Source organism: Myotis daubentonii, chromosome 9, assembly GCF_963259705.1.
Source record: "Myotis daubentonii chromosome 9, mMyoDau2.1, whole genome shotgun sequence".
Classification (NCBI taxonomy): Eukaryota; Metazoa; Chordata; class Mammalia; order Chiroptera; family Vespertilionidae; genus Myotis; species Myotis daubentonii.
This window is the reverse complement of record NC_081848.1, coordinates 37,884,806-37,906,884: the sequence shown is the minus strand read 5'-3', so window position 1 is coordinate 37,906,884 and position 22,079 is coordinate 37,884,806. Positions and strand designations below refer to the sequence as shown.

Sequence of the window (22,079 nt, the reverse complement as noted above, 5' to 3'; positions counted from 1 at the left end):
TTCATATTGTAAACATAACTTCTTTCCTATTTCTGGGGCTGAAAATTATAAGTATTTTCCCATGTTTCATATTATTTTAAATGGTATTTTTTAAAATCTGTGATCCAGGAGTGAAGATATTTTTTCCATTGATTCTAGAGAGAATGGAAGGGGTGGGGGAGGAAGGGGGAGAGAATAAGTGGGGAGGTAGAGAGGATGAGGTGGGGGAGAGAGAGAGACATCGATGTGACAGAGACACATCGATTAACTGCCTCGTACACAGGCCATGACTGGGAGCTGGGATCAGACCCGCAACTCAGGTATGTGCCCACGAGGCCCTCTGGTGTGTAGGCTGATGCTGTAACCACCTAACTATGCTGGCCAGAGCTAAAATGATAATTTAAATTTAAATATATATAAATATGTTTTATATATATTTAAAATATATATAAATTAATCCTCACCCAAGGATTTTTCCATTGATTTTTAGAGAGGATGGAAGGGAGAGGGAGGGACAGAGAGAAACATAGATGTGAGAGAGACAAATCAACTGGTTGCCTCCTGTATGCACCCTGACCAGGGCTGGGGAACCTGCAACCAAGGTACATGCCCTTGACCAGAATCAAACATGGGACCCTTCAATCCAAGGGCCAACGCTCTATTCACTGAGCCAAACTGCTAGGGCTAAAATTATAATTTTTAATGGATGAATGATATGCATTAAGTGAATATTCCATACTTGCTTATATGCTTTCTTATTAGAAATTGTATTGTTTCCAATTTTTCACAACTGTATGCAATGCTGAGATAAGCAAGCAGCTTTCCCAACGTATTGGTTTATTTCTTTAAGCAAGACACTCAGAAGTTGAAAATATGAACATTTTTATGATTTAATACAAAATGCCAATTTGCTTTCCCAAAGGGTGTATTGATTTACAATGCACCAGTAATATGTATGGGTACAGTTGCACTGTACCCCTTCAGGATTGGAGATTAACCTGGAGGGGATTTCTAATTTATTAGGTAAAAATAAAGATACACAATTATTTTAATTTTCACTTCTTAGACTACTAATGAAGTTAAATATATTTCAGGTATGTTTATAGCATACTATATATTTTTGGAAGCTTTTTTACACTTTAGCCATTTATCTATGAGCTTTAGCTATTTATCTATGAAATCAATAATTTTTCCCACAGGATATGCACTTTAATATAATATAGATAGTAACTCTTCCTTGATCTCTCATAATTATTGCCAGTATTTTCCCAGTCTACCACTTTTCTTCTTATTTTTATAAGTCTTCTAAGACATATGGAAGTTTTACATTTTTAGTCTTTTGCTTTGTCAGTTTTTCAATGACTTTCAAGCTTAAAAGTCCTCTCTAAGTCAGAGATATGCGAATATTAGGTTTTACCCTTTTTTGGTTTGACTTTTAAGCATTTACCTCTTTAATCCATCTGGAATTTATTTGTGCATATGGTGTGAGGTGAAGTCTGAATCAGAGGGTAAAAACTCAGATTCCTCCAGGGGCCAGGCAGGTAAGTTAAAGGCGTGGGGCAGGTCAAATATAAGAAAAGGGAGGAGGTGGAGACTGTGTTAAATTACAGAGTATTTAATGGGGCAGAGGCTTGTTCCTGCAGGGATTTTGGTCTTCTAATTTGTAAAGGTAAACCATAACCCTACAGTTTTGTGGGAAATTGTCCAATTTTTAAATATTGGGCTAAAACTGTAGGCTACAAAAACTTCTCCGTGTCTCTCAACCACATCTATCCCTCAGAATGCCACTCTGTGGACTTTGGGTTAACCCGAGGTGTTCCAAGTTATTCCAGCAACATTTACTGATTAAACCTTTTCTTCTCCAATCATTTGCAATTCTCCCCTTTTCAAATATTAAATTTTTACATAGAACTGGCAATGGTTCTAGGCCATTTTCTTTCATTAGCCTGCTTGACTCCTATTCTCTTGTATTATAGATTTATAGTGTGTTAATATCTTTAAAGATGAGTACCGTTTCATTATTCTTTTTGCAATTTTTCCTATACTTTCATCTGTTTATTATTCCAGTTGAGGTCTTAAACTATTCAACCAAATCGCCTAAATTCCCTTTAGGATTCTGTCTGGCATTCCATTAACCTATAAACTGACATATTTAGAGTATTTCACCTTCTCATTGAGGAACATGTTATATTTCCTAATTATTCATGTCCTGTTTTATAGTTCGCAATAAAATTTCACAGTTTTTGTCAGACAGGTCACATATAGTTCTCATTAAGATGATATTTTAATTTTTATTGATTTATTTGACTGAGACATTTTTCATTATATTTCATAGCTGGTTATTGTACGTATATGGGAAATCTATTGACTTTTGTGAAGCTACCTCGTACCTCAGTTACAAGCTCTGAATCCTTATTAAGTAAAATAGTTTTCCAATTAATGTGTGTGTGTTCTCTAAGAATACAAACACATCCTTCACAAATATGTAGGGATGGCTTTGTCTGACACTCTTGTCTCTGTAGAATGTCTCATATTGGTCAAAACTTCTAAAACAATGCCAACAAAAAACTATCCTTATTTCTTAGCAATTTTATTTATTTACTAGAGGCCCTGTGCATGTGATTCATGCACTGGTGGGGATTGGGCGGGGGGGGTGGTGGCCTGTGGGGATAGGCCCACTGTGGGAGCAGCCGAATGGCACTCCCATTGTGGGAGTGCACTGACCACCAGGGGGCAGCTCCTGCATTGAGCGTCTGCCCCCTGGTGATCAGTGCACATCATAGCAACCGGTCATTCCACCGTTCGGTCGTTTTGCATATTAGGCTTTTATTATATAGGATTTTAAAACTATATCTTTATCAATTTTAGAGAGAGAGGAAGGGAGAGGGATAGAGAGACAGAAACATCAATGATGAGAGAGAATCATTGACCAGCTGCCTCCTGCATGCCCCACACTGAGGAATTGAGCCCGCAACCCAGGCATGTGTCTTAACTGGGAATTGGGAATAGAACTATGACTTCCTGGTTCATAGGTTGACGCCCAACCACTGAGCCACACTGGCCGGGTTTCTAAGTGATTTTAAAGGGAACCCGTCTACCATTTAACCAGGAAGCACTGGATTTTGGCTAGAAATCTTTATTATGCAAAAATTTTTTTCATTTTCAGTATTATTATGACCTGGTATTGTCTTCAAAGGTGTTTTTATTTTTTTTTTTTAAATCACATATGGAACACCTAAGACCTATCTCAGCCCAGTGCAATCAAAAAGTGTTGGGCACTTGCACAATAAGTGTGAACCAGATTCACCTGGGCTTGAAGCCTGGCTCTGATTCTGTGTGACATGGAGCATAGTCGCCGCCTCATCTGGAAAATGGGGATGATAGCTTTGATGGGAAAAGGCTGGTTGTGAGAATGAAAACGCACTAAGGTAAATGAATCGTGCTCAGGGTAGTGCTTAGCACCTGGGAGAAGCTCCACAGACTTCACGTTCCTCCACTAGCATTGAAAAGAAAGAGACAAGGGTGGAACCACTGCCCCCATAAAAGCTTCCCTAAGAATAGCTTGCATTTACAGGCATGAGAACACTCAGACGGTATTTGTGAAAAATACCACCCCAGTCTTCCTGCTTTGGATACAGGACTTTTTCTCACTTTCCTAAAATATACAGTCCATCCCTTGCACTCTCGCATGGATTCCTTGGCCTTTGACACAAATGAAAATAAAAAATCAGGCCGATATGTAATATGAACCAGGAATGAAACAAACTGTGCTTCTATTAGCCCCGAACATGAGCGCTGCTCAGATAAAGGCATGAACAAGCAGCTACTCAAACTGAAACCAGATGTTCTGAGGTTTCTGGCTTACGGCTTTTTATGACCCTTCATATAACACTCACAGTCCTGTCATTTCAACAGAGGGTCCACGGCTCCCTTTAACCAGCAAGAAACCTGCCCATACCTCTGTTAGGTTTGCAACCACTAAACCTTTGCTTGATTGTGAAGATAAAGGCGCTCTTTCCACATGTAGAGAGATCCTTTGGTGCAAACTCTTTGGCCCAGAGAAGTGCCGAGGAGTGACAAAGCACACCCCCATGGTGTCCTCGGAGCAGAGCTGAGGTGTCCCCCATTGCCACAGGAAGGGGGAAATGAGGGGTGCCAGGGAAGTGGGTGCTGACTTGGGAGGGGCCCAGGTAAAGTGTGCAAACGTCAGTGTAGCATGGATTCTGGAGTCAGCCCTTCTCAGGCGCAAACCCTGGCTCTGTGCTATTCCTTGTGGGACTGTGGGCAAGTTTGTTAATTTCTCTGAACCTTGTTTCTTCATCTATATAAAGGAAATAATTGCTCCTGTCTCCCTGAGACTGTTACAACATTTAAGTTAGATAATGCATGTATAACACTTAACACACTCCTCGGACCCTTAAACACTTGAAAGTCATTAGCAACTAATATTGCCAATAACGAACAAACACTTGTATAGCACCTATCACGTGTCCGGCATTGTCCTCAGTATTTAACACATATTAATTCATTCTGCCCTCATAATTACGTCCATGAAGTGGGTACTAATTTTTCAGATAAGGGAATTGAGGCAATGATGGGTTATCTATCACAGTCAATAAGTGGTAGAGACTGGATATAAACCAGGCCACCTGGCTTCCAATCCACTCTTTAGCCACTAAGCCACGTTACCGCACTCTCTACTGCTGGATTACACCAGAGAATTGATTTGATTCAGTGCTGCCTTGAGACTGCCTTTTCGTGGAAGGGAACACACAATCCAGGCCATAAAGGGCTTAGTCGGTGAGGCAGTCCATTTCTAGAAAACACTGCACCCTGAGATCAGCGCGGACCCTGTCCTGTATTCCACGCTCCTCCACCTTCACACTTCATCCTTTCTCATCTTCCCCGCCCGCTCCTATCTCACAGGAGGTGTCTCTCCTCCTTCCCTAGGTCTAGCCCCTCTGCATCTGCCCTTCATTCTGTCTCCCACCTCCTTTCATTAATCATCTCCCCTCTCTCCTGAGCCTCCCATCTTCTCCCCTGGCTCCTCTCCCACAGCTGACAACACGTTCAAGGCTCCCCCCACCTTAAATAAACCTTTCCTTGAACCTGCCTCCTCCTCAGGTTACTCAGATCTGTCTCCTTCCCTGCTCTGTCTAGAAGGAATTGTTTCTACTCCACACCTCTCACTCACTCTTGAACTCGTGGTGACCTCACTTCTACCTGTGACAGGAGGTGGACACTGCTCCGACTGAGGTTGCCAATGGCCTCCTAATGACCAATTCCAGCAGCTTCTTTGTCATCAGATCCCTACCTTTTCTCTAAAGCTAATCTCTATGTGTCTCTTCCCCAGTGTCCACCCTCTGAATGGTGGGGTCCCATCCTTGAGTCCCTGCTTCTCACTCTTCTACCCTCCCACCTGCCCCCTCTGGCATCTACACTGATGACGCCCACTGGGTTTCCGTCTCCAGGCCACAGCTGTTCCTCAAGTCAACACCTGGTTATCCATCTGCCTATTGGTAACTGCCAACAACTAACATCCACTTGGAAATCTCTTAGCAGCTCACATTTAATGTGAATTTGCCATCTCCCTACTTCCTTTCCCCATCAAACCCACGTTTTCTCTTTACTTCTTAACTTAATTAATGGCATCACAGTGCATCCATTCTGCAAGGTCGAAACCAGTCTGTAACGTCCTGGAATGCATCCCCTCCTTTACACAAGAGCAGTGGCATCTGCCCCAATTCAGGCCCTCATCTCTCATCTAACCCTGCTGGCTACTGAACAGTCTTTCAATGGTTTCCCTGTGTTAGTTTGAGAAACCAACCCAGTAGTAGATACCACTGCCAAAGATACCTGTCCAAGACCTGAGTCACACCACATGTTTGCTTAAAAATGACCCTGTGCTCCCCTCTGCCTTGAAAACCAGACTGCTGAGTTGGACCACAAAGACCTTCACCTTCCCAGGTTGGCCCCTGCCTCATTTTCTAGGCTCTTCTCTGGGCACCACACCCTCATACCCTCTACCCACTCCCAGTGGACACAACAGACACTCTCACAAAGGCATAGGCGAGGAAGAAGATGAGAAGAAAAGTGTGGGTATCGAGTCATTTACACACTCTGAGCTCCACTTTCTTCTGGGGGAAAAGTACCGACTTTGTCTACCTGTTGGGAGGGTCTGAGACAGTTTACGTAAAACGTCTAGGTCTAGGATAATACTTAGATATGGTAGGCATTGAACAAACAGTAGCTATTAATATTATTGATTTTCCCAAGTAGTTTCAGTGAGGCAGGGAGGAGTTAGTAAAGAATGTCAAGGTCTGAAACTAGAATGAAACATTTGAGGAGCTCCTTATGGAATCAGAAGCAGATCAAATGTCTAAGGACAAGTAACAGTGCCTTGGGATGTTTTAGAACCCACGTTTCCATGGTGTGAGCTGCAGCAGTACTGGCCTAAAATGACTGCGGGATTTGGAACGGTGTCAGAGTTGCTCTGGCCTCTGAATCCGGCAGCCTTGGAATGTACAGACCTCCCGGGACCGAAAGAGCATTCCCCAGCCAGGTGCCTCTGGCAGTGCCGGAACTGGCATTGTGCCCTCCTTCCTTCAGAGCTGCCCACAAGAAGTTCATGTCCACAGAAGGTTCCAGGCTGCAGGGAGCACCTGTGATCATTGACCCTTCCCCTTGGTGCTCACTGGCCCTCTGATGGACCAATGACCTAACCTCCTCAGGCCTCAGTTTCTCATCCATAAGGTAGAAATAAAAGTAGGCTGGTACGTAGCTCGTGGTTGGTACTTGACAAATATCTGTTGGCTAGTGAGACTGTGGAGAAGAGGAGGGTTTGCCATGTTCAGAGTCCCGTTCCAGGCAGCTGGGGTCCAGGAGAAGGTGCTGGGATTGGATGCAGAAGACCTGGCTTTGGGTCCTCATGCGAGCTGCTGGCCGTGGACTCTGTTTCCTCATTTCTAAAATGCAGAGAGCGATCCCTTCCTGCCTGGTCACAGGGACCACATCCATGGTTGGGCAGAGATAGTTACTATCTTATCTCAATGCCTCCTTTTTACTTCTTAGTAATGCTTTTTCTATCATTCCTTTTTGCTTCTCACTTCTGTTTGGCCCCAAGTGGGTAATAACTAATATTTGTACACTGCTTTCCAGCTCACTGAGCACCTTTCTCACAATAAGCCCTTTATGTCCCGCCACCTCCTCCTGTACCCCCGGCAGCGGTAGTGGCCTCCAACCTCCTCTGGGAGCTTGCAGAATCCCCTCTGTTGGAGAAGATCACCTCATATTAGAATTATTATGGGAACTTATCAGTGATGGTTTAATTTATAGCCCAGTTGACTACAGGCTCTTTGAGGGCAAGGCTTCTGTTTTGTTCACTGATGAATCGCTAGCACTTAGCAATACAGATGCTTAGCAAATGTTGAATTAAAAACATGCTGATAACTTACTATGAATCACATGCTTTCATGCCAGTGTCAGACACTCTAGAGTGAGTTTTATTTTTTCCAAATTACAGGTAAGTGAGGCGGGGCTCAGACTTGTCCAAAGTCCCATAGCTCATAAACAGGATAGTCCAAATTCGAACCCAGGTCTGCTGGCCTCCAAAGCCTTTGCCCTTTCTCTGGACCACACTGCCTCTCTGGCCACAGCAATAACCTCAACTATCTACCACTAATGCCAAGTCCAGCAGATGGCGTTACAGAACAGCAGGGCAGACATTTAACCATGTCCCACATACCAGTGGTGCTGTAAAGGGAAAGAAAAATGATACCACCATGTGAGAACCCTCCTAAAGATGCTGATTTGCAATAGAAATGCTAGCTGGCAAGATGGAGATGAGCTGCCTTTAACAACTGAGAGAGAAAAGAGCGATCTATATAAAAAAAGCCTAAGCGACCGTTTTGGTGAAACAACCAGAACGACCGATCACTATGATGTGCATTGACCATCAGGGGGCAGGCGCTCAATGCAGGAGCTGCACCCTGGTAATCAGTGCACTCCCACAGCGGGAGCGCCACTCAGTCAGAAGCCGGGCTTATGAAAGGCGAGCACAGCAGCGGTGGCAGAAGCCTCTTCTGCCTCTGTGGCAGTGCTAAAGAGCAGTGAGCTGAGCGGTAAGGAGCGAGCAGGCGAGAGATAAGGAGCGAGGGGTCCCGGACTGCGGGAGGGATGTCCAACTGCCAGCTTAGGCCCGATCCCCAGGGCCTCCCAGACTGTGAGAGGGTGCTGAAGGATGCCCGCCCGCCCCCCCGCCCACATGCCAGTGCACTAATTTCATGCACTGGGCCTCTAGTCAGAAAATAAAATTAAACCATCACTGATAAAATTTCTTCTGCTGGAAGCTCCACCTGGATGGGCTGGGAAGAGGGACTCCTTGGAGTCAGTATGGGTCAGGCTGTTCTTTAGAACAAGGCAGATGGGTCCCCTGCAGCTGCTGACAGCAGACATGTTGCTGGCACACTGCGGGCCCAGCAGGTGTGAATGGCATAATCTCTGAGACCCCATCTACAGTGACAATTCTCTGACTATGAGAGTGTATGAGGACACACATATGTATGAAGATGTCATTGTGCACTAGAAACCTTGTTGCGAACATGTAAGAGAAAGAGCCTGGGCTTCGGGGTGCTAACCTAGCACTATTTCCCACTTAGGAGATCTTGGCAAATATTATGAGCTCTCCAAGCCTCAGTGTCTTTATCTATGAGGTGGAAACACACATAATCTAACTTCCAGCTCGCTTTGAGAACTAAGTAATAATGCCCCAGTGCAGTGCCTGGCACTGAATCAGTGCTCAGTCAGTAGACTGCTGTGGTTATGATCCTGGCTCTGCCACTTGGTGGTTATGTGACCCTGGGCAAGTCATAGGTCTTCTCTAAGCCTTGGTTTTCTCATCTTTAAAAGTGAGATTTAAATAAGTGAAAGGTGTGTGAAGACTTGTGGCATAATGTATTCCGAAGTGGCAAAAACATAAACCGGAAGTGGGATGGAAGCTCTGGCTGCAGGAGGAGGAGGATGACTAAAATGCTGGCGGAGGAGTCCTAAAATTCATGGATTCTTTCTACTGAACTTCCCACCAGCACATCCCTCCAGGCCCCTCCCACTCACAACCTCTGACCCTCACAATCTCCTTTGCCAGCTACATGACATCACTCACCCCCAGAATGGACGGTTCTTCAACCCTTTTCTCTTCCTTTCATCTCTGCCCTTAGGAAACATCATCTTAATTCCTTATTGGGGGGCTTGCCAATAATCTCCACGGGTCAGTATACAGCTCAAATCTGTTCATTTATCTCCATGTCCAAGGCCTCCAGGCTGAGCCACGCCTAGGCGACTGCCACAGCCTCCTGTGTCCAGCTCCTATAGCAGAAGAAACTTTCCAATATGGAAATCAGGTCACTGTAACTCCACCTCCCACAGTGTCTTTCTGTTACCCTTGGGGAACATTAAAAAAAACAAAAGGAAAACCTCTTCGCAGGACATATGAAAGCCCCGTGCAGTCTCCTCCTGGCCCCTCTTCAGCCTTTCCTCATACCATTTGGCCCATTGATCCCCACACCCTACAATGTGATCATCTTCAAGTTCCTCCAACAACCCCAGCTCTTGCCTGTCCCAGGGCCTGTGCACATGCTCTTCCCTCTGCTTGGCAGATTCTTTCTCCAAACCTTCATCTAAACAGCTCCCCTTCCCACCCCTGCCCCAGCAATCTAAACTAGGTGGCCTGTTTGTTTCTCTAGAGTACCCTCTTCTTTTCCTTACCACAATGACCATTTCCCATTTACTATTATGTATCATATATAGAGTTGATGACTGTATGTAAACTTAAGAATCCATCTCCAGCTGTTTCAAGCGTGTCTATAAACTTCTCCAGGGCAGGAAGCCTGGCTCTTTCATATACTAGAAACACCAATGCCTGATTAGGACATGGCATATGAAAGGCCGTTAGCAATCACCGGTTGAATCAGAAAGTGAACAGACACAGCATCTAGGTCTGCCTGCAACCTCTCTGGACCTGCTCCTTCTGTCCATCCCCCTTAACACATCCTCTAATAATCCTATCTAATAAAAGAGAAACATGGTAATTAGCGTACGTCCGCTACCCTTCCCATTGGCTAATCAGGGCGATATGCAAATTAACTGCCAGCCAAGATGGCGGCTGGCAGCCAGGCAGCTTGAAACTAACATGAGGCTTGCTTGCTTCAGTGACAGAGGAAACCAACGTTCCCCGCCTGCCTTGCCGGCCTCTGAGCTTGCAGTTTGAAACATTGTTACAAATATAGAAGCTAAACAAAACCCCAGAAACCTGCTTTCAGCGAGCTGGGATCTCAGAGCTGGAGTTGATACAGTGTTTCAATTATAGAACCCAAACAAACCAGATACCTGCTTTCAGCAGCAGAGGCCTCAGCGCTGGAGTCAGAGCTAAAGCTGACCCAGAATAAAAAAAAAAAAAGAAAAAAAGGAGCAGTTGGGAGGTTCAGTTACCCGCCAGCCTGAAAACAGCCTTCAGCCCTTCACCCAGACTGGCCAGGCACCCCAGTGGGGACTCCCACCCTGAAGGGTGCGTGACCAGCTGCAAACAGCCATCATCCCCTCACCCAGGCTGTCCAGGCACCCCAGTGGCGACCCCCACCCTGATCCAGGACACCCTTCAGGGCAAACCAGCCAGCCCCCACCCATGCACCAGGCCTCTATCCTATATAGTAAAAGGGTAATATGCCTCCCAGCACCAGGATCAGTGGAGCCGTGAGGCCTCTCGGCACCGGGATCAGCGGAGCTGAGAGGCCTCCCGGCACCGGGATCAGTGTGACAGGGGGCAGCGCCCAAACCCCCTGATCGCCCTGCAGCTCTGTGTGTGACAGGGGGCGGGGCCACAACCTCCCTATCTGCCCTGCTCTGTGTGTGACAGGGTGCGGTGCCCCAACCCTCCCCCACGGGCCCTGCTCTGTGTGTGACGGGGTAGAGCCATAACCTCCCCATTGGCCATGCCCTGAGTGTGACAGTGGCAGCACCCCAACTCCCTGATCCGCCCTGCTCTGTGCATGACAGGGGGGAGCTCCCCAATCCCCTGATGGGCCCTGCTCTGTGTGTGACAAGGTATGGAGCCCCAACCCCCCTGATGGGCCCTGCTCTGTGCGTGACAGGGGGCAGCGCCCCAACCCCCTGATTGGCCCTGCTCTGTGCGTGACAGGGGGTGGTGCCGCAACCTCCCCATCGACCCTGTCTTGAGTGTGACAGGGGGCGGTGCCCCAACCCCCTAATTGGCCCTACCCTGAGTGTGACTGAGGGTGGCATCGCAACCTCCCGATCCACCCTGCTCTGTGCATGACAGGGGGCGGTGCCCCAAATCCCCAATGGGCCCTGCTCTGAGCCCAACCAGGGGCTGCACCTAGGGATTGGGCCTGCGCTCTGCCACCCGGGAGCAGGCCTAAGCCAGCAGGTCGTTATCTCCCGAGGGGTCCCATACTGCGAGAGGGCACAGACCGGGCTGAGGGACCCCCTCCCCCCCTGAGTGCACAAATTTTTGTGTACCGGGCCTCTAGTAATAATAATAAAGGCCTTGCTCCCTGGGTGCTATAAAGAGACCAAGCCAAGCCTTTGCCCCCTTCCTCAGTTACATGGATCAGCTTCGCCGTTTCCTCAGCCTCACTGACTAGTCCGTGGGAACCTCTCGGCCAGCACCGTGTCTGCCTCATGGCTGCACATAAGTGCCCCGGCCAGGACCTGGCTCTCAGCGAGGAGCTCTCAGTGGGTACCTGTGGTCCCAGACAGACTCAGTGACGCCAGGACAGACACTGATGACCCACGTTCACTTCCCTCTTCCTGAGAGGATGCGAATTCTGTTTGAGTGCCAACGTGGCAAGCTAAAAATACCCACATTCTCAGATTTCCGTGCAGCTGAGTGTCCAAGTGACACAGCTCTGCCAGAGAAATGTGGGCTGCGTGCTTTAGGGAAAAGCTGTCTCCTTCCCCTTTCTTCTTCTTCCTGTCTGATATGCAGACACAAGTTCTGAAGGTGGAGCAGCGTCTTAGGGCCACGAGCATGAAGGCAGCAGCTGGCGCACAAGGGAGGAAAGAGCCTGGTCGATACCACCGCTGGGCTGCGGTGCTGGCCCTGGGGACACACCCTAGACCGAGAATGTGCACAAACATGAAAACCCCACTAGCAGGAATCTTATTTGCACATGAAACATATTTCTAACTCAGCGGTTCTCAACCAGTGGGTCGCGACCCTTTTGGGGGTCGAACGACCCTTTCACAGGGGTCGCCTAAGACCATCCTGCATATCAGATATTTACATTACGATTCATAACAGTAGCAACTTTACAGTTATGAAGTAGCAACGAAAATAATTTTATGGTTGGGGGTCACCATATGAAGAACTGTATTAAAGGGTTGCGTGCGGCATTAGGAAGATTGAGAACCACTGTTCTAACTCTTCTCAGAGACCAGCTTTGTTGCTTGGTACCTACTACACCCTCTCCTGCCCTTGTCCCAGGTCCCAGAAAATTCAGAAGTTTCAGCAGCGGAAACAGATCCTGGGGCGCCGAGGGGTAGGCTGTGGGCAGTGGAGATGCTGCCTGCCCATCGTCCTCGGGGGCAGGGCCAGCTGCTGGCAGGGCTGGCCTCCCGTCTGCAGGTGCAGCTGGGATATTCTGAGCTCTCCTCCACTGAACAAGTTTTTGGCCATGGTTTATCTCCGATGTGCTGACTTGAGCTCTCCCTCAGCCTATAGTTTCATCCCACTTTTACCAGACTGCTCCGAATAAGTCCTGCTTTCAGGGACAAGTGAGTCCACAGGGCACTTTTCCAAAACAGTGTTTCCCGGAGAAAATTCACAAAGTGCTGCCAATGTCATTTACAAGAAGGTTAACCGATTACCAAGAGACCTTGATTGCTCGTCGCTGCATGATATGTTATCATTTGGAGAAAGGGGATATGAAGATTGGTGAAGGCAGAGCGTCTTCAAAACTGGAAATCATTCCTAATCACTTTTCTTAGTTTATTCTTGGAAGTAGTGCAGGTTTTTACACAAATTACCGTTTAGAATGTCCTGGATTCTTCTCTCCAGATCCTTGCCAAAGCACTCAGAGGCTAATGAACAGTAAGTGGTCTAAAGCCAGGGGCATATAGGAAGTAGCAGTCCAGTGGGCTGTGGGAAATCATAAAGGGCCCAATTTTGATGACCTTGGAAGATAGAGGGTTATGTGAAAGTATCTATTCCCAGCTAGGAAAAAGAGGACTGGACTGCAGGAACAGCAGATAAAGACACCACTAATGCCATTGAACTGGTCCTTCTGTCCTTCCTGGCTCCCCCTTTCCCGCCTTTTTTTTTTTTTTTTTATTTTCTCATGAAATCACAAAGCTCAATCCCAGTAACATCTTTTGGTTACATAAATTAATGAGCTCTTGTAAACCCTCTGGCTCTAATCAATTTAGTCCTTGCTCCAAAGCCTGCAGAATGAACTTGTTCCTTAGGGCGGCATTCAAGGCTCTCCCAGATGGCTCACTTCTCCCCTTCAGGGCCTCCTGTGCTCTAGTCAAACAGAACTGCTGGCTCCTTACAGCCAGCAATTAATTTCTGCCTACCTGCCTTTCCCTCCTGCTGTTCCTGCTGCCTACAATGAACTCCTCCACAACTTCCCCTCCCATTTTCCTTCTGTAAGTGTGAGGATTCTACCCGCCCTGTAAGGTCCCATCAAATGCCGCTTCCTCAGCAAGCCCTCCCTGGCCCACCCACCCAGACACGCCCCTGCCTTCCTTCCATCCTCATGGTGCTTTCACCAGTGACTCCAGGAGTGACCTTTCTTTGTCCTGTCCTTGGATTAGAGGCACTTACTGTGTAAATGCTTCTTCTCCTTACTCGAGACCAGTGGTTCTCAACCTTCTGGCCCTTTAAATACAGTTCCTCATGTTGTGACCCAACCATAAAATTACTTTCATTGCTACTTCATAACTGTAATGTTGCTACTGTTATGAATCGTAATGCAAATATCTGATATGCAGGATGGTCTTAGGTGACCCCTGTGAAAGGGTCGTTCGACCGCCAAAGGGTGACTACCCACAGGTTGAGAACTGCTGCTCTAGACCATGAGCTACTTTTGCCAGAAACCATGTCATACCTTCTCTGTATCTCCAACCAGAGAAGGAGCAGGAATGCCATATTTGTCTAGTCCCTGGACATACTATAGGTTGATTTACAGCGACTGCCTGGGCACGAGCAAAAGGATCTTTCTCTTTAATTAGCACGAATGTCCTCAGACCAGAGCACATTCTTCATAAAAATTACCAGGGTCAATGTTTTCTAACAATGATTCTCATTACTTTTTTCTGGGTTTCCAAATCCACTGTGGGTGGCACCTCTGTTATCTGCCACAACGTCAGGTTGATCTGTTCTTTTCTGTTTCAGCATCAACCAAAATTAAAAGAGAAGATGCTATCTGGAGACCCAAACTACTGCAATACTGACTTGTCACGTCTTAGGGTTGCAAGCAATGTATATGAAGATACTTTTACTTGAAAAGTTTTGGATGCTGTGATATTTTTTCATGGTCTTTTTAATGGCTTCTCAAGAAAATTTCTTGTGTTGGTGTAAGATGCTTGCAAATTAATAAGGGGGAAATTATATTCCGCATAATATAAATGGCAAAAAAATATTTAATAGTATTATTGCAAATAGTAAGACACTGTAGCATAGTGTGGAGAGTGAGGGATTTGGAGACCAAGTTTCCACCCTAGCTCTCTGCCTTTACTAATTGAGACTTTGGGAAAGTCAATTAAATTCTTTGAGCCTCAATTTCTTCATCTGTAATGCTGAGATAAAAATACATACCATAGGTTGTATTTATACCATCTAAGGTCTTGTGAGGATTAAATTATATACAGAAAAGAGTTAAGTATGGTCCCCAACACACAGTAGAAACGCTCTAAATGTTTGCTACATTACAGGAACCCTTGTGCACTGTTGGTGGGAATGCAAATTCATGCAGCCACTATGGGAAAACAATATGAGGCTTGCTCAAAAAATTAAAAGGAACTGCCTTATTACCTAGTGATCCCACTTTTGGGTAAATATCCAAAACACTAATTTGAAAGAATATATGTACCCCTATGCACATATATTTGGCTTTATTTACAATAGCCAAGATATGGGAGCAACCCAAGTGCCCATCAATAGACGACTGGGTAAAAAAGTGGTGGGATATATATACAATAGAATATCACTCAGCAGTAAAAAATGAAATCTTACCATTTGCAACAGCATGGAGGGACCTAGAGGGTATATGCTAAGTGAAATAAATCAGACAGAGAAAGACAAATACCACATGATCTCACTTATATGTGGAATCTAAAAAGCAAAATAAACAAGCAAACAAAACAGAAATGAACTCATAGATACAAAAACAGGCTGATGGCTGCCAGTGGGAAGGGGGTTGGGGGACTGGATGAAAAAGGTGAAGGGATTAAGAAGTACAATAATCACAGGGATATAAAGTACAACATAGGGAATAGAGCCAATCCTATCCTATCTAATAAAAGAGAAACATGGTAATTGGCATATGTCCGCTACCCTTCCCATTGGCTAATCAGCGAGATATGCAAATTAACTGCCAGCCAAGATGGCGGCCGACAGCCAGGCAGCTTGAAACTAACATGAGGCTTGCTTGCTTCAGTGACGGAGGAAACCAACGTTCCCCGCCTGCCTTGCCGGCCTCTGAGCTTGCAGTTTGAAACATAGTTACAAATATAGAAGCTAAACAAAACCCCAGAAACCTGCTTTCAGCCAGCCAGGATCTCAGAGCTGGAGTTGAAACAGTGTTTCGATTATAGAACCCAAACAAACCAGGTGCCTGCTTTCAGCAGCGGAGGCCTAAGAGCTGGAGCCAAGCCTCAGAGCTAAAGCTGGCCCAGAATAAAAAAAAAGAAAAAGAAAAAAAGGAGCAGTTGGGAGCTTCAGTCACCCGCCAGCCTGAAAACAGCCCTCAGCCCCTCATCCAGACTGGCCAGGCACCCCAGTGGGGACCCCCACCCTGATCCAGGACACCCTTCAGGGCAAACCAGCCAGCCCCCACCTGTGCACCAGGCATCATCCTATATAGTAAAAGGGTAATATGCCTCTCAGCACCGGAATCAGTGGAGCCACGAGGCCTCCCGGCACCGGGATCAGAGTGACAGGGGGCAGCGCCCAAACCCCCTGATTGCCCTGCGGCTCTGTGTGTGACAGGGTGCGGCACCTCCCCCCACCCCACCCCCCACAGGCCCTGCTCTGTGTGTGACTGGGTAGAGCCATAAACTCCCCATCGGCCCTGCCCTGAGTGTGACAGGGTGCGGTGCCCCAACCCCCTGATCCGCCCTGCTCTGTGTGTGACAGGGGAGAGCTCCTCAACCCCCTGATCAGCCCTGCTCTGTGCGTGACAGGGGGTGGTGCCGCAACCTCCCCATCGACCCTGCCTTGAGTGTGACAGGGGGCGGTGCCCCAACCCCCCAATCGGCCCTACCCTGAGCATGACTGAGGGTAGCATCGCAACCTCCCAATCCGCCCTGCTCTGTGCATGACAGGGGGTGGCACCCCAACTCCCCAATCGGCCCTGGTCTGAGCCTGACCAGGGGCTGCACCTAGGGATTGGGCCTGCCCTCTGCCACCCAGGAGCAGGCCTAAGCCAGCAGGTCGTTATCTCCTGAGGGGTCCCAGACTGCGAGAGGGCACAGGCCAGGCTGAGGGACCCCCCACCTCCCCCCCAAGTGCACAAATTTTTGTGCACCGGGCCTCTAGTCCTATATAATAAAAGCCTAATATCCTAAGTGTCCAACCATTCAACCAGTTTCTGTGACACGCACTGACCACCAGGGGCAAATGCTCTGATTGGTAGATTAGCTTGCTGCTGGGGTCTGGCTGATTGGGATTGGGTGAGACAAGCCAGACACGCTCTGGAGCCCTCTTGGGGTCCCTCCCCAGCCCCAATCGTGCACTGGCAGGGTCCCTCAGCCTGGCCAGCACCCCCTTGCAATCCAGGACCTCTTGGGGGATGTTGGAGAGCCAGTTTTGGCCCAATCCCCGCGGGCCAGGACTAGGGACCCCACTGGTGCATTAATCCATGCAACAGACCTCTAGTAATATTATAATTATACTAGAGGCCCGGCGCATGAATCCGTGTGCCAGTAGCTCACTGCTGCCCTCCAGTAGCTCTCCACCCACTGCCCCACCTTCCTGTAGCTCCCTCCTTCCCTCCCCCATAGCTTGCTGCCCTGCCCCCTCCTGTAGCTCTCTGCCTCCTGCTTGTAGCTCGCTGCCCCACCCTCCTGCTGATCCATGATCCGGTTGTTATGCAGTCGGTCGTTACGTAATGACCATTTGCATATTACATCTTTATTATATAGGATATGGTGTTAGACGGGTACTGGAAATATGGGGTGGGGGGAACACTTTGGAAAGTATATGATTGTCTAACCACTCTGCTGTACACCTGAAACTAAAACAAAATAATATTGAATCAACTGTAATTGAAAAATAAAATTAAAAAATAATAAAAATGAATGCTTGCTGCATGAGTGAATAGGTGAAAACAGAAGTAAGTGTAATACAGAAAAAAAGGGGATTGATTCTGGGAAGGAGGCAGATTGCTAAAGAAGGAAGGTCACAAACTTTGGAGTCAGACAGAGGCAAATTCAAGTCCTGGCTCTTCTCTTAGCATCCCTGGGCCTCATTCCTCATCTGCAATAGGGGGTGGTAATAAACTAAGAATAATCTCCTCATGGAGTCACTGCACGGCTTAAAGAATGTATGGAAGGCCCTTTGTGAACTGCGGTGGTAAATAGATTTTGGCTACTGGTCTACATCCTCCTACTTCATTCAATGCTGGGGGGCAGCAAGGCTACCCACCCTGATGGTGTCAGGACCAGAAACAGTGTTGCCTTCAAATTCTGCATCTCCACATGTGGGGGAAAGACTGTTCTTTCTGAATAAAGTTGCCATGTTTCATTCTAAAACTTGGTTTCAGTGGAGTGTGAGTGTGTGTGTGTGTGTGTGTGTGTGTGTGCATCTAGTTCACAGGGAGCTCTGGCAACATCAGGTCTCTGTGTGTATATAGTTGTGTATACAGTTTGCAAAGTGCTTTTAGAATTTTCTCCCCAAGGCAAAAGATAAACTCATTTATTTTAAAATCATCAGCTGGATTGCATTAAATGGAGGGAAAAGCAAAAATGTACACCATCTATCCATTTGTTAAATTAAACACACTTATTTCTCCTGTTACTTAATTACAAACAGACATAAATACTCTGGATTCTGACATCTCAGATCTTCTTAAATTCTAGTCTGCATTTCAACATGTAACGAAGGGAGGGTCATATTCCAATTTGTGTGTTAAGCAAACCTGAGAGTTACAATTGTAGAGTGGGACCATAATGACTTCACTAAAACAAGACCTAAACTTTTAATTAACCTGCCAAGACAAATTACAAGTCATAACTCACCGGCAACCACCACAGACAGCTGAGACTCAATGCCAGGGCCTCTGGGGGAGAAAGGGATTAATAGCAACATCACCATTGGTCTGCTTTTGCGTTAAAAGAAAAAAGGTATTCATTAAACAATCCCTGTCGCGTGAGGGAAGACAGACAAGTCAGAAAGGCAGCAAGAGAAAGGAGGAGGGAGGAGGAGACAGGCGGGAGAGAATATTAACAACTTCCATGTAACTGAGCGCTCACTGCACCCGAAGCCTGAGCTAGGCTCTTGATAACTGCTCTCTATAATCTTTCCAGTGGAGATGGCAAAGTAACTTCCAAAAAAGAAAAACGAGGCTTAGAGAGGGAGGTGACTGCCCATGGTCACAGGATGGACGCGAGGCAGGAAGGACAGGAAGGCTGGAAGACCGCACGCATAAGGCATCTGCTTTCAGGGCTCAGCTGACAGACCATCAGCATCACCTGGGCTCTGACTCCGCCCTATTGGGTCATCATTCACCCGGAAAAGGCCCGGGGGCCCGAATTTTGACCTCGCTTCCCAGGTGATTCCTTCGTACAGCAATGTTTGAGACCACACATAAGATACTAGAACCCCTTGCTACTCAAAATGTGGTCCACAGACGAGCAGCTCAGGTGTCACCAGGCGCTGGTTAGAAATGCAGAATCTGGGGACCCACCAAGATCTGCAGAAGCAGAATTGGCATTGGAAGGAGATGCCAGGTGGTTCCTAACACTCTGAGGAGCACAGGAGAGCCCATGGCTCTGAAAGACAGCAGAGGGTGAAGAGAGGTGAAGACAGATTTCATAGTTTAGGTGAGAACAGGAGAGCCAGAGGGAAAGGCAACACCCTGTCCTTAATTATGACAAAGCCGGTTAGCAAGCTCCGACATGCCAAGAGCTGGCAAGGGCACCTGGCTGGACCTACCTTATATTTCTCTAAGAGGCACATCCTAATTAAAAGTCACTTTCTTTGGGGGTTTGTATTAATATCCTTTCATATTTATGCTGTTGTTACAAATGCAGAATTCCGATTGTATGAGGCCTTAGCTCTGAGCGAGCACGGAACTCTATGCTGGCTGGTGAACGATGCCTTCGAGGAATCAGGCTGAGAGGCCATGAAGCTGTCCTCAGGCTCCACTCATGACCTGAGAATCGCGCCCCTCAGTTGAGGCTGCCGTCTCCAGAGAGAAAACAGGAACAAGGTCTGGAGTCTGGCAAACCCACAGTGACAGCCTAACTGAGTGCGAGGACCAGCCTGGGCTCTCCAGCGACAGACCGCAATCCCATGTTAGCATCTGGTCACAGTAACCACTGAGCACAGCCTCACAGCCCAGGGTTTCGGGAAACCAAGAGCTGGAAACGTAAGTAACGTGTGCAGGGTCGGATCACAGGTGAATGGTGGAGATTCAGAACTTTGCCTCTCCCTCAAAAGGCAGCACGCAGGGAGAAAGCCACAGCATGGCACCCGTCAGGCCTGGCCTGCAGCTGCGGTCCATCCTGCCAATGGCTGGCTGAACAGAGGAAAGGCCACGCTCATCCTGAGGGACTGAGTGACTCCGGGTGTCGGGGTCTGGCTGGGTGTTGGGGGGCAGAGAAGATGATGTCAGAGTCCCTGTTCTTCAGACACTCGGAGACCAGCAGCTGGGACAGACCCTTCCGAACAAGGACAGCCAAGTGGCATTTCCCACATCAGAGGTGAGGCGCCCGATGGCCCCGCCCCTGGCACTTAGCCAGGCTGGACTCTTGGGACCACAACTATGCAGAGGCTGATAAATCAAGCCCGCATTTAACGGAGAGATATTCTCGGCCTCAACTCTAAGGGCAAGACTGCGAATGAGAGCGAGGTGACCGGGAAATGACTACTGCTGCTCAGAAGAGAGAACCAGGGTCTTGCAAGAGTGTTAGAAACCAAGGACCAGGTTCAGAGGTTTTATTCAACTCCTTTTTCCCATCAGAGACTCCCCACTGAGGACTGAGACAGTTCTGAGGTGGACTCCCAGCCATACAGACCCTGCATTAAGCAGAAGCCTCCTTCCCAAGGGGTCTGGTTAGTGAGGTTTTGTCTTTCCTGAAGTTTTATTTTCTTATAGGAAATGTTTATCTCCAGCCTATGGCACAGCTCTTCCTACATAGACTCAGAAAAATTGGTTTCTGCCCGAACCACTGACCACTGGGTCCTGCAGCACACTGTGGCAATGGGAGGAGGGGACACATTCCACAGAATGTGAGGGTCAAGAGGAGACATTCCATACAAGGATGCCAGGCTTCCAGATGGCCATAGGCCTGGGAGGGGCCTCGGCTCACTCGGAACTGGGAGCTGTGCCCCCTCCCACTGCGAGGGACGGACGGCGGCGAAGGTGTTAGCACTCGTTTAAAACACCAGGGCTCATTCTGTTGGAGAACAGAACATCTCTGTTCCCAACAAAACCCCAACCTGACTAATGACATTGGTCATCCAGCCCTTTGCACTGTCCTCTGTCTGTCTCTCTGCCTTTGCCGTGTTTTCTCATCTGCTGGGGGTTGGTGGATCCCAAAGCAAAACTGACAAAAAACAAACAAACAAAAAACTACCATAAAAACCCAAATAATAAATCAGTAAGTTGAACCAAGGGAGACAATAAAAAAAAAAAAATGAAGGCGTTGGAGAAGTTTCAAGAAGAGAAATGTTGCCTCCGTGTGGAAGGTCATCCAGGGTCCCATGTCACTGTCAGTCCCCCTCCCAACCATGACTTTAAATGTAGCTTCTGGTGCACACAACATGCCACAGGCCACACAAGGAAGGCAGTGGGCAACAGCCTGGGCTCAGGGCCCAGCCCAGAGTGGCCTTCCGGCCCCTCCTGGCACCCCCTTCCCTCACCTGTCCACAGGTCAGATGGCCTGATGCCAGAGGGCAGGTGGCATCTGCAGCTCTGGGTGGGACACATCCCCCCATCAGCCTTAGCTCCCAGCATCCTGAGATCTTCTCACGCAAACAGACAACACCCCACAGACCCCAGAGGGTGGCGGTTCCTTACCAATGGCAGTGGTGAGAAATGAAACCACTTCCGACTCCTTCCCGTCATTGTAAAAAGCCAGGTGCCAGATGCCTGAGTCCAAGTACTGGATGAAGCCGGTCTCGTGGCTGGAGGGAGGGACGGCTCCCCGGGACTGGCGCTGGGGCCCCTCCAGGCTCCGTGCCTCCTGGGTCAGGAGCCTCCTTCCATCCAGCAGCTCCACAAAGTCAAACTGAAGTACAGAGAGAGCATGGTTAGTAGCAGATCTGCTTTGCCACAGCGCTGGCTTCTTTCTTCAGGCTTCTCCTGTGGAGAACCCAGGGAACACACCTGAGACGGGCAAGAGAGGCTAAAGCCACATGAAGCTTGATGGACCACCCCAAGTCCTCCCCAGACCCCATTTTCTCAGGGCAATAGTCTGCTTATTCTCTTGTGGGTGCAGAACAATTAGTGGGTTCTTTTCCAGCCTCATTCTGCTTTAATGTTGGTGTACGTGTGGTAAGTCTTCCTCTGGCTGAGTCTGGCTCAGGACAACCAAGCTTTTTTGATGGTGGGTATGTGATCAGACCCTGCCACTTAACAAGTGAACTCCCAACTCCGTGGAACCCCAAAGGGTCCAGGGTTGGGACTGGAGCCCTGGAT

At 47.9% G+C, this 22,079-nt stretch overlaps 1 protein-coding gene across 1 annotated transcript in view; it reads right to left on the bottom strand.

Moving 5' to 3' along the window:
- TENM4 (teneurin transmembrane protein 4) overlaps positions 1-22,079 on the bottom strand; it is a 756,175-nt gene that overhangs the window by 172,704 nt on the left and 561,392 nt on the right. Inside the window, 1 exon segment of the mRNA XM_059708328.1 lies at positions 21,459-21,669. Coding sequence (XP_059564311.1) covers positions 21,459-21,669 — 211 coding nt within the window.